Source organism: Canis lupus, chromosome 18 (genome assembly GCF_003254725.2).
Source record: "Canis lupus dingo isolate Sandy chromosome 18, ASM325472v2, whole genome shotgun sequence".
NCBI classification, from domain to species: Eukaryota; Metazoa; Chordata; class Mammalia; order Carnivora; family Canidae; genus Canis; species Canis lupus.
In genome coordinates this window covers 6,448,930-6,461,869 of record NC_064260.1, presented here as the reverse complement: position 1 = coordinate 6,461,869, position 12,940 = coordinate 6,448,930, and the positions used below count along the sequence as shown (strand labels likewise).

The 12,940-nt window shown below is 49.9% G+C and overlaps 1 protein-coding gene across 7 annotated transcripts in view; it reads left to right on the top strand.

Moving 5' to 3' along the window:
* BLVRA (biliverdin reductase A) overlaps positions 1 to 12,940 on the top strand; it is a 77,251-nt gene that overhangs the window by 24,262 nt on the left and 40,049 nt on the right. For 3 of the 7 annotated variants that reach the window (XM_035702013.2, XM_025449247.3, XM_025449248.3), the window contains one exon: positions 7,644 to 7,676. In XM_035702013.2, the coding sequence (XP_035557906.1) occupies positions 7,644 to 7,676 (33 nt within the window). Of the gene's footprint in view, positions 1 to 794; positions 900 to 6,797; positions 7,046 to 7,643; positions 7,677 to 8,219; positions 8,262 to 10,753; positions 10,806 to 12,940 lie in introns of those variants that run through there. The other 4 variants (XM_025449245.3, XM_025449246.3, XM_025449244.3 and 1 more) reach the window with 4 other exon arrangements.

The following is a 12,940-nucleotide window of genomic DNA, read 5'->3' as shown; positions in this document are numbered from 1 at the left end:
GTGGTATTGGCATAAAGACAGATATGTCAAGTAATGGGATAAAATAGAGACCCCAGAAATAAACTCTCACACATATGGTCAAATGATTTTTGAGAGGGACGTCAAGTCTGTTCAGTGTGAAAGGATAGTCTGTTCAACAAATGGTGTTGGGAAAACTGGATATCCACATTAACTCAAAATGGATCAAGGACCAAATTAAGACCTGAAACAAAATTTCTAGAAAACAGGACAAAAGTTTTGGGATATCCAACTTGGCAATGATTTCTGATATGACATCAAAGGCACAGTAACAAAAGGAAAATTAGAGAAATTGACTCTGAAAATTTAAAGATATTTTATATCAGAAGACGCTATCATCAGAGTAGAAAGGTAACTCAGAACAGCAGAAAATATTAGCAAATCATGTATCTAATAAAGCATTAATATCCGGAATATATGGTGTACTCCTAAACCTCAACCACAAACAACCTGATTCAAAATAACTTCAATAGCTATTTCTCCAGAGGAGAGGTACAAATGGCCAACATGCTTAGGAAAAGGTGTTCAGCATCATCTTTATTAGGGAAATGCAAATTAAAACTATAATGAGCTACCACCCGGTCCCAGGCCTCCCCGCCCCGCGGCCTCTGCTCCTCCGCCAGGTGGACCACTGCGGCCAGGCTCTCCCACCCGGGGGCGTGAGGCAGGGCCCCCCTGCCCCCTGCTCCCTCCACCCCTCCCCTCCCCTCCCCGCCCCCCCTGCTCCCTCCACTCTCCCCTCCCTGGCCCCGCTCCCCCCGCCCCCCACCCCCCCCCCCCCGCTCCTCCGCCAATCGCAGCCCGGCGCCCGCCACCGAGGCCCGGCAAGCAGGCGGCGGCGGGCGGCGGCGCGGAGGCCGGAGCTTTGTGCCCCGCGGCAGGTAAGGCGCCGGGCGGGGGGGCCGCGGGGATCGGGCCCTGGGCCGGGAGCCTGGAAGGTGGGCGCGCTCCCGGCCCGGCGGGTGGCCCCGGGGCGGCGGCGGCCCTCCCGGCAACGGCCTCCCCGAGGCCGCGCGTGTCTCGCCCCGTCGGCTGCGCCCGCGCCCGCGCCCGCGCCCGCGCCCGCGCCCGCGCCCCCGCCCCGAGTGCGAATCCGGCGCCGGCCGCCGCGTCCCTCGGGGGCACCCGCGTCGGGTGGGAATCCGCCGAGCTTGTGGGGGCCGCAGGAGTCAGGGGCGCCCCGAAATCGGGCCGAGCTCCCGGAGCAGCGGCGCTGCGGCTGCGGCCCTGGCGCGGCCCGAGGCCCTGAGCTGCTCGGGGCGGGAGGCGGTGCGCGGCGGGCCCGGGCCCGGGGAGGAGCGGCTGCCGAGTCCCGCCGGGAGGAGCGGCCTGGGCGCCGGGGCCGAAACCTTCCGCGGCCGGGACCCGCCGCCTCCCCGCAGCCGCAGCCGCAGCCGCAGGTCGCCCGGCAGGTCGCCCGGCAGGACACCCGGCAGGACACCCGGCAGGACGCCCGGCAGGACACCCGGCAGGTCGCCCGGCAGGACACCCGGCAGGACACCCGGCAGGTCGCCCGGCAGGCCGGCGCGTCCCAGCGGGGGCAGGTCACCCGGGACCGTGGCCCGCGCACGCCCGGCTTGCAGGCGCCCTCGCCCCCACCGGGCAGCCACCATTTCCTTCTCTGTTCACAAGAGCTTTTATATTTATTCGTGAGAGACACAGAGAGGCAGAGACACAGGCAGAGGGAGAAGCAGGCTCCCTGCGGGGAGCCCGATGTGGGACCAGGACCCCGGGGTCACGCCCTGGGCCCAAGGCAGAAGCTCAACCGCTGAGCCCCCCAGGCGGCCCCATAAGAGTGCTTAGGGCTTCGGAAACACCAGTGATTCCCGAGTCCTGCCCGGGTGGAGGGTTGTACTGCGGGGCCCACCCGCACTTGTGGGTCCAGCAGCCCCCCCTTTTCTGTAGCTCTCTGCATCACCAAGAACTAGTCTTTCAGTAATAGGGATCCAAGCCCCACCCCAGATCTTTTTGGGGGATCAATGCCTAACGATACCAGTGGGCCCCGGAATGTCCTGATCTCAACCCAGTTTGGAAACTGAGTTGCACCTTGTTTGCAATTACTTGAATTAAGTTGCTTTAAAAAAGGGGGGAGGAGGGACATACTCTTCTAAATTTCCATACTCTAGATTTTTTTTCCCTAATAAGAGTATTTTGATTCCTGTTATCTCCTTTCTTTCCCATTACATCTATCAAGATCACTTTCAGGAAAAGGTAGAAGGTTTGGAAATGGTGTTGAAGAGGAATCGGGAGGCTCTGGTGCAGGTGGGAGGGGCCAGGGGGGTGGGGAGGGGGAGAGAGTGGCTTAGGTTTGGAGGGAGTGTCCCGGACAGCTTGGGTTTTAGCTTCCTGGCAGCTGCTGCCCTGGCCCCCGTAGCTGGGGCCTTCTCCCAGTTACCTGTGTGCGGGTCCCTGACAGAACCAGAAGAGCAGCTCACGACCTCCGGTTAATCGAGGCACACACTGAGGAAGCTAAGCCTAAGGAGAACAAAAAAGTAGAAGTGGGTCAGGATTCCAGCGTGTCAGCACGGAAGAGAGCGAGGGTCATCTACGTTTGTCTAAGCTCATGCGCCCCCTCCTTTTCTGCAGTGCCGAAACCAAGGCAGGAAGAGAGCATGTGCCTTGGCCTTGGTCAGATTGGTAGTGGGTGCCCACGCCTGGTGTGGAATTCTGGGCTCCCCAGGCTCAGGCAGGCCCTTATGCCCCCAAGAGGTGTCTGGTCTGCGTGCACCCCAGCGCATCAGATTTTGGTGTCAAAGCTCAAAGTCCAGCACTGTTTAGTCCACCTGCTGCAGCAGATGTGTGGAAAGGAAAAGCCTACTTTAAATTGCTTTTTTTTTTAAAGATTTTATTTATTTGGGATCCCTGGGTGGCGCAGCGGTTTGGCGCCTGCCTTTGGCCCAGGGCGCGATCCTGGAGACCCGGGATCGAATCCCACGTCGGGCTCCCGGTGCATGGAGCCTGCTTCTCCCTCTGCCTGTGTCTCTGCCTCTCTCTCTCTCTCTGTGACTATCATGAATAAATAAATAAAAAATCTTTAAAAAAAAAAAAAAAGATTTTATTTATTTATTCATGAGAGACCCAGAGAGAGAGAGAGGGGGGCAGAGACACAGGCAGAGGGAGAAGCAGTCTCCACACAGGGAGCCCGACATGGGACTCGATCCCAGGACTCCAGGATCATGCCCTGGGTCAAAGGCAGGCACTAAACCGCTGAGCCACCCAGGGATCCTCTAAATTGCTTTAAGCAGATTTTTTATGCAAGTTTTTTTTTTAGCTGTCTAGAGAACCACTGCAGCCTGAACTGTCTTTGTCATTATGTGGTAATTCAGGAACTCACTCAAGATTCTTCTGTTTTGTACTTTTTTTTTTTTCCCCAACTGCTTGCTCTTAGGCAGACCTATCATATATTTCTGGATGGGAAAACCTATTAATGTGCATTAATTTAATCTATAAGTTTGATGCACTGGACACAGTCCCAGTGGAATTTTTTTTCTTTTTACAAGAATGTTCTAAAAGTAATTGGGAAGTCTGAGCAAACAAGAATAGGTAGGGATACTGCACAAGTTAATGAGAGAACGTGAACTGTCAGGTAACAGAACATGTTGTTAACAACATAACATGTTGTTATGTTCACATCATGTGAACAATAAAGGCCTGGGAATAAAGGTCAGTGACACAGCAGAAAAAGTGAAAAAAAGAATAAGCATATTCATAAGAACTTATGTATGAGTCACTGGGGGAAATGATGAAATATTCAATTAATGATTTGGGAGCAACTCAGCTATTTGAGGGAAAGGTACAGGTTGAGTCTTATCTCAGGCCATATAGCAAAAAAACAACTGGATTAAAATGTGACAAAATAAAAAAGTTAAAAACCGAAAAGGAAATAAAAATGTTTCTATAAGTGTTTCTATGTTTTCTTAAGATTGTATTTATTTATTTATAAGAGACAGAGAGAGAGAGGCAGAGACGCAGGTAGAGGGAGAAGCAGGCTCCATGCAGGGAGCCCGACGTGGGACTCGATCCCGGGTCTCCAGGATCACTCCCTGGGCCTAAGGCGGCGTTAAACCGCTGGGCCACCGGGCTGCCCCTCTATAAGTATTTCTAAATAGTACTGGAAGCACTATCAAAGGCTTTTGATGTCTATTTAAATATTAAACCCTTGAAATAAATAAGCAAACAAACTGAAATCTTGTTATAGGATCAGGTCTTAGATCTCTAAGAGTATGTTCAAATATAGAATAAAATTCCCCCTGGGTTCTTTTCCAGCTTCAGTTAGTCTTGCAGGACAGTGGGAAGGAAGAGGATGCATGCTGAGTGGGGAGAGTGTAGGGAGGCAGAGTCAGATCCCATCTGGCCGGGGTGGGCCTCCTGCCGCTGCCAGGTTATTATAAGGGTTGCTGAGCGCTGGAGGGGAGGGAGCCCTGGAGGGTACCCCAGTTGGAGGATCCAGCCAGGATACCCCAGTTGATAACTCTCGATCATACACAAGAGTGCAGTTCATCCTTGGTTGTGGACTGCTGATGCCTGATGCAATGGGATTTCTCCTAGTCCTTGTTCTGTGTTTTCTTTTGCTTTCCCAGATCCTGTGGGAAAGCAGTAAAGTTCATAAACCATGTTGTCTTGTAGACATTTTTTAATCGGGAAGCTTTCCTGGACGTCCCTTGAAAGGGAAGGCAAGTAGTAGCCGTGTTCCTGGGAGGACAAAGGACACAGGGCAATTGAATGGTTTCTCTCGAGTGCGATTTGGGCCCTGGAGATACATTGGAAGCCGTGGAACCGCCGGGTCAGAGGCCGTGTGCGTGTGGAAGCGTGACGCACGGTGCAGGCTGCCCCCGTGGCCTAATGCCCCCCGCGGCCCCCTAATGGCAGAGGAGGTATTCTTCTCCACCTTCGCCCCGGCAGGCAGCGCGGCAAGCACTGTGGTCTCCGGCAGGTGGATGGAGGATGGACGGATGGACGGCGGCTCTGAAATCCTGAGTTGCGTTCTGTGGTCATGACTGAGGCCGAGCACTGTTCCACCTGTTTCAAGAGTCACCGGAATTTCCTTCTGTGGAAACCAGAGAGCATTCTAGAGCTGGACAGGCCTGAGAGACGAAGGCCCGTCGTTCAGCCCGCGGAGCCTGAGCCGAGCCCCTCGCCTAGCCCAGGACGAAGCGGGACCGACCCAGTTCTGCCGTGTGTCCTAGCGGCCTGGGTGAGGGCGGCACAGTCTGCAGAGGTCTGGAGGCCTCTGGGGCTCGGCTCTGGAACCACAAAGTCCGAGAATTCCGGGGCAGCGCCCAGACCGTGAGGCCAAAGGCTTTTACCCACACTGACCTCGGGGCCCTCATCCCTAAGCCAGCATTAGCCGTAGCTCTCGCCGGGGCTTTAGGAATTCGTGTTAATATAAAGTAGTTGAGACAAGGGCGCTCACACCTGTTATTATCGTCCTCACCTTTGTGCGTTTTGTTATCTGACTTTGCCCCCCACATGTAAGCTCTAAGGGGGCTTAAAGGAAATCCGTGAGTTTGGGCAGGGCACCTGAGCAGGGGGGAGCAACCAGGGAGTGTTCTCTGGGGAGCCCCTGTGGTCCAGGCTGCTGCTGAGCACCCGTCCTTGCCGCCTTAGTTCCTGCCTTCCCCCGGCTTTGCTATCAGCATCTTGCTTATCCTCCTGAGATAGTTGATGTGGAAGAAGCCATCACGCCCTTCCTGACTCCCTGAGATCTGAGAAGAAAACTTACCCACTTTGCGACAAAGCAGGGTTTTTAACCCAAAAAGCAGGGTTTGTCTTCTACAAGTACCCTCTTGCATGTTTCTCAAGAAAGATGAAAAGGCTCTGGATTATTTTTTTTTTTTAATTTATTTATGATAGTCACAGAGAGAGAGAGAGAGGCAGAGACACAGGCAGAGGAAGAAGCAGGCTCCATGCACCGGGAGCCCGATGTGGGATTCGATCCCGGGTCTCCGGGATCGCGCCCTGGGCCAAAGGCTGGCGCCAAACCGCTGCGCCACCCAGGGATCCCAAGGCTCTGGATTATTAAAGGAAGGACGGCATGTGTGCTGGATAGGTTGGGTCATGAGACGCAATCTCAAAGCAGACCGGAGGAATGAGAAGAGAGGATAGAGGGGAATTACTGAAAATGGGTTATTTTCGACACACAGTCCCAGGGGACCATCCCAGGTGTTCAGAGGATTGTCAAGAGTCATTTTCTTGTGTTTGTTGTTTCTAACGATGAGTGTTATTATTTCATCGTTCTTATTCATGGTTTTCATCCCTACGCCCGACCATTGCTAAATAGTGAAGAAGAATAGGATCAAATGCAGGGATGGGTCCAAGGACAGAGGCCACCCTAGCCTTCCCTTCCCGGAGGACTTGGAGGGCCCTCCTCCTTCCTCTCCTCCAGCTCGGAGCATCATCTGCATTGGCTTCCTGGACATCCCACTCGGTGGAAGGGCTGGAGAGGCTTTAGTGCTTCCTCTCACTTCTAGTCACCCGGTCACCCTGCCATTGCCTGCCCAAGCCTTAGCTGAATTAAAGTGGCGATTCTAACAGCTCTGGAAAATGAAGGAGACAGTTAATTTTTATGGGCCTCTCTGTTCTACTCTCAGTTCTAGTGTTTCTCCAAGTGTGGCTGTCTGACCATGTGTACGTGTCTCTTGGACGACTGTTGAAATGCAGATTCTCAGCCTCCTCTCCCCTCTAGAATTCCTGATTCGGAATCTCTGTGGGTAGAACCCAGAATACACATTCCTTGGAATACATTAAAGTTTGGAGCCACTGTTACTCTCTGCTAGTTTCTTATTTTCCTTCTCTCTCCCGTGTCTCCTTCCTTTCCCTTTTTCTTTCCTCATTTCTTCTGACTCCGGCTCACCTGCTTGGTCCTTCCTCCGCCTTAATGCTGTCAGTTCAGAACAGCCTGCTAAGCTGTTCTTCTAACATAATAAATTTAAGTCCTCTGGAAAGTCAGCTAGGAGAAAAAAAGAAGTATGTGTTTCCTAGTACCTTGCTTGTCTCCATAAAAGGGGCACCTGGGTGGCTCAGTCAGGTAAGCAGCCGACTCTTGATCTCGGGGTCATAAATTCGAGCCTCATGTAAAAAAAGAAAGGCATATCCAAAGCTGTCCTCTCCAAGCATCAACTTTGGGACGAACATCATTCTTTTAAGTACAGATAGGCATTGCATTTACAGTCACCTTTCCAGTATAGGAGATGGTCTCTCAAGTTTGGAAATGTTCTTCTTTGACATCCCGGTCGGTGACCACCAGCCTCAAAGTCAGACATTGGCCTGGGTACCATTACTGGAGGGGTAAATGAGGTGGTGGAGGCATTTGGGGGAAGTTAGGGAAGTGGGATAATAAGTCATTTGGGAGAGGGGTGCCTGAGGGGCTCACTTGGTTAAGCATCTGATTCTTGGCTTTGGCTCAAGTTATGATCTCAGGGTTGTGGGATCGAGCTCCGTACCCAGCAGTAAGCTTGAGATTTTCTGTCTCTTCTCTCTGCCCCTTTCCCAACTCAGACACTCTTTTTTTCTCTAAAATAAATAAATAAAATCTTAAAAAAAAAATAGTGTGGTATAAAGTGGGGTGGCCAAGGGGAGTGTCTGCGTGGAGTCTGGAGTTCTGACCTCTGCTTTTGTCTTCACAGCCACTGAAGGAAGAGATCAAGATGAATGCAGAGGTGAGTTCTTTACAAGGACTGGTTTAAGGCATGCTTTTCTTGCAGTGTTCCTCATGTCTCCTTCACACAGTGTCTTCTGTCCCTACGGAACTTTTTTCAAACGCATCAGCACAAACTTGAAAACATTTCCCCTCCAGCCTGATAAGCACATGGCTCTGGGTGATATGAGAAGAATTAGACCCTGTGTCTGCCCAGCTTCAGTTAGATTAGAGTTTATCTATTACAGTTAATCCTGAAACAACACTGCAGGGCTTGGGCGGGAGCGGCAGCAGGCGGTGGGGGTGCTGGGCCTCAGCCCTGCTTTGTGTTACCCTGGGGACACTTAACCTCTGCTTCCGGGCCATTTCTCTGCATTGTCTCCTAGGCTCTCAGATCTACTCTCCTTGTTCCTTGATCTGCTGAGATTTCTAGTCACTTTGCGCTTTTGTTCTTTCCTGACGAGCAGCGCCTGCCTGCCTTTCCTCCTTTCCAAGTCCAGCCAACCCTTGGTGTCCATCTCTTCAACCACTCTTGGGCTGATGTCCCCAGCTGCTCATCTCCTTGTCCTGTTGATCCACAATGCCAAACCCAGGACAATGGTGTCGGGTGAGTGGCACAGCTTCATGCTGTTTGCAGCTAGTGGTTGTCTCCAGACCCTCATGTGGTGCTCAGCACGGCTGAGTCCTCTTTCCCTCTGCCCTGGACGGCCAGGTCCAGTCTTCTTCCTGCCTGCTCCCTCCTCACTCTTAGTATCTGGACCACTTTTTACCTAACAGAGAAAACTTAGAACCGTCAGACATCATCTGTCTCAAGTCCTGCCTTCCCATTCGCCTTACTGTGAAAGGGATGTTTATCAGTGAGAGAGCTCTAGGCCGTCAGTATAGGAAAACCCAACTTAATGTGTTTTTTTAATCTTAGAAGTCCAAATGGAGTCAGACTTCAGGGCTGGTTGATCCAGTAGCTCGGCAGTCTTGAGGATCCAGGATCATTTTGTCTCTCTGCTCTTCATTCAAATGTTGGCTTTCTCCTAGAGATAGTTCCCCTTGTGGTTATAGGATGGCTGCCAGCAGCACTTGGGGTTACATGCTTCCTCATTCACTCTGAGTAGAAGAAGGAGCTAGGCTTCCTGCAGCTCTCTCTGGAAAGTAGGAACCTCTTTTTTTTTTTTTTTTTTTTTTAAAGCCTCACCAGATGCCTCCTTAGGTCTTATTGGCAAAAATTATGTCACATGCCCACCCCTGGGTAAGAGGGGCCAAGATTTTTCCAATTGGCTTAGACTAATCAGGCCCACCCTGAAGCAGCACCCCCACACACACACCTGGGCTGGAGATAGGAAGAAGAAAGGGGAGTGGACCTATCCCATCCGTTGTCCCTAGAAATTCCTGTGCATACTCTGAGTTACAAAGTCTGTTGTGTCCTCAGACCTCACGCTGCCTCCCTAATGATTTCCTTTACCAGCTGCATTGTTAACCGCATTTCTCATGACTTTCCCATGAATATTTCCAAATGCTTTATTTTATTTTTTTAAGGATTTATTTATTTATTTTAGAGAAAGAGAGAGCATGAGTGAGAGGGGTGAGGCAGAGGGAGAGGGAGAATCTTGAAGCAGACTCCCCACTGAGCACAGAGCCCCCAATGCAGGGCTTGATCCCAGGACCCTGAGATCAGGATCTGAGCCGAAACCAAGTGTCGGATGCTCAACCAGCTGAGCCACCCAGGCACAAAATGCTTTAGTTCTTACTTTCTCTAGGACAGAATAACACATGATATTTTGTCAAACTACCGTAGTCCTATTTTTTCTTGTGTCTTTCAAAGGGAGGCTTCTTGAAAGAGATGTCCACAGGTCATTTCTCCCATTTTTCTTCCTCTCTCCAAGTCATTCTCAACCTACTGCAGCCAGGCCTCTTTCTTACTGAAATTCATCTTAAATAATAATTTAAAAAAAAATATTTTTGTAATCATGTCAGTACATATACGTAGGATAAAACTCAAAAGCCCTAAAATGACAAAAGTTGCAAGTAGGTCTCCCTGCTGCCCAATCCCTTAGCCTTCCCCATTTCAGGGCTGACCTACTTTTGAGCACTTGCTGGTGCCTCTGGCCCCTTAATGTGAAGGCCCCTGTGACTCACTCAGATTCTCATGGTCTTTCGACGCTTCCTTCTTTGATGACTTTTTCCTCTCGACCGTTGAAAACATGTGAGACCCTGGGTTTTCCTTTAACTATCTTCCCTTCTCTTCTGCCTCAAACACCCATTGTTCAGCATCTGTGACCACGTTCTCACTTCCCTTTTTATGTCAGCCTCACTGGAGTCTGACTCAGCTCTCACTGTTCCACCAAAACCTCGCCATTGAAAGGCACCAGGAACATCCACGTTGCCAAATTTGGTGGAAACCTCCCTTTTGAAGCATTTGACACTATTGGCCAGGTTCTCGCAGTGTTGCTATGACATCCCAGGGTTTCTGCCTATCTCTCTGCTCACTTCTTCTCAGCCTCTTTCTTAAGCTTCTCTTCCGCCTACTTCTCGAAACTTTGTGTTTCCCGGGATACCTCTCGCCCTACCCGTTGTCTCGGGCTGCTCACCTGAGCCCACAGTCTTCATCAGTCGTTTGCTTAGGAATGTCTCAGATGGATTTGTCCAACCAGATCCTGCTCCGGCCCCAGGTCTGCACATCCGGAAGCCTGCCGCACTGCTCTCTACCAAGAGGTTCCATCTAGCACCCCTGCTCATCATAACCCATGCTGGACCTGCTGCTTTTCACCTGCCCCAATAGGTTGCTCAGGATTAGCGCTATTGCCGTCTGTATACATGGCCTGGGAGCCTGACATCCTCCCCACTCCTTTCCCACACTCCATGCTGAAATTCTGTTTTCTTGATTTAGTCACTAAAGCATAAATGGAACAGTACACTGTCCCAGACTCTAGATTTGGCTTTATGGCTTTAATGGTAAAAAAAAAAATAACATACTCCCATACTCATGGAATTGGCTGAGAAGCGGGACCATAATATCTTCCAAGTCTGTCTTTTTCTTGCTTGACTTTACTTCCTCATCACTTCCTCACTTCCTGTACTTACTCTCCTTTCCTTACCCTCCTCTAGGTCATTGTCTCTCCCTCTTGGGGGGCAGAGGAGGAGGCCTCAAGCAGAGAAGGTACTCCTCAGCCCCTGTTTGTGACATGTGGTCTCTGTTGGTGTGTGCCGGGCTCCTCTCTTGTATTTATTTTCTCATTCGTTTTGATCTTCATCCTCATTCTCACCCTTCCAAAGACAGTTATTCTAATGGATTAAATGATTACCTTTTTGTTTTCATGTACTTATGAAAATATATGTTATTGTTTTATTTTACAAATACCCTTTACATTTGGTAAAATAATATATATATATATATATATATATATATATATATATTTTTTTTTTTTTTTTTGGTGCACAAGTTCTGTGAATTAAAACACATGCATTGATTTGTATAACCATTACCACAGTCGGGATTTACACCCTCACTCCAAAATATTCCTTTCTGTTGTTGCTCCTTTGTTGTCACAGCCTCCCTCACCCTGAACCCCTGGCAACCACTGTGTAGTATACTTTTAATTTCAGTAATTATATCATGTTACAGTTTATATCTTGTTCTCTTATTTTTTCCACTCAGCTCTACGTTTTCAAGACATAAACAGAGTTAATCTGCTGCACCGTATCCCATGATGTGCATTTATTTAATGCTAACAACACACCTATGAACAAGATACTATTGTTGCCTCTGTTTTGTAGATGAGGAAAATGAGGGTTAAGTAACTTGCTCAAGTCACGGGGTATTGGGGCAGAATGGTCCTGCAAGCCCTAGTATCTCTTGACTCTCTGAATGCCTTTCTTCTTTTGGATATCCAGCTAATCTTATCCATGCGTTCATATGTCATTTCAGTTACATGAAAAGTTTCTTGAGCTTTCTCTTCAGAAGTGATATCTCTCGGTAATTCCCGTTGCCCTTTATCTTGTTTTTTGTTACCTTCCATTCTCTGACATCAAATATAGCTGTCTGTCTTATTTATATTAGTATGGCTATAGTGATGCCTCCTCCATACTTTGTCCTCACCAAATGGCAGTTATTATTTAGTGAGGCAATCAGATGGTTCAGAAACTGTTGAGTAATCTTATAATGCAATCCAGAATCTTGTAATGCAACCCAGTGGATGGGCTAGTGAAAATGTAGTGGAAGGAAATCATACGACAGAAAATTTCAGGGAAAACTTGCTGTGACTCAGCAGCTGGCTGGAGTAGAAGGGTGAAGGACCGTCAGCCTCAGCTAGCCCTTCCATCTCAGAGGAAGTTTGTTGAACACGGGAATGACTCCCAGGATTTCAAGCTGAGTCACTGATAGAATTTGTGGAGCCAGTGGCCTTTGCCCAGAGGTCAGAGCACAGCCTGTCAGGCAGGGTGGATGGTTGGCACCTAGTACAAAGCATAATGTCAGAATGAGATGGCAAAAATTGGAAATGCCTAGTTGGCATTTCTTCTTAGGACTGGAGCTTGGAGGAAAGGGTAGCTCACAGCTCAAGGTGTTAGAGTTCTCAGCATACAGGTGGTCATAGAAACCTTAGGAATGAAGGGATCCCCCCTGGGTGGTACAGCGGTTTAGCGCCTGCCTTTGGCCCAGGGCGCGATCCTGGAGACCCGGGATTGAATCCCACGTCGGGCTCCCAGTGCATGGAGCCTGCTTCTCCCTCTGCCTGTGTCTCTGCCTCTCTCTCTCTCTCTCTCTCTCTGTCTGTGTGTGTGTGACTATCATAAATAAATAAATGAATGAATGAATGAATGAATGAATGAAGGGATTCCCCCACCCCAAATACAGGGAAGAGAAAAAAACAGAGGGACAAGGATTGACCACTGGGAACTACATCCAGAGGGCAGGATAAAGAAGGAAAGCAGTGAAGTGTGAAAAGAAAAATTCAGTAAGAGGTGGGAGAAGCCAAGAAAGGAGGGAAGGTCTGACAAGTTTTAAATATGGCTGAGGGCCAGGAGAGTGCAGCTGAGAAAAAGCCCTTGGATTTAGCGACGAAAAGGTGGTCTGTGATGGACAGTGTCATGGTAGTGGAACCAGGTGATAGCGAGGCCAGAAAGTGTGAGTGAAAGCAGCACTTGTAGCCTGGAGGTGTGAGGAGTTAGATGATGGGGGCCAGTTGACCAGGCAGCGAGGGGCAGAAGGTCCCCAAGATGGGGAGCAGAAGATTCTGGGCACCGTAGAGGGACCTCCTGGAAGGGAAATGGGAGTGCACCAAAGAGTCCACCAGC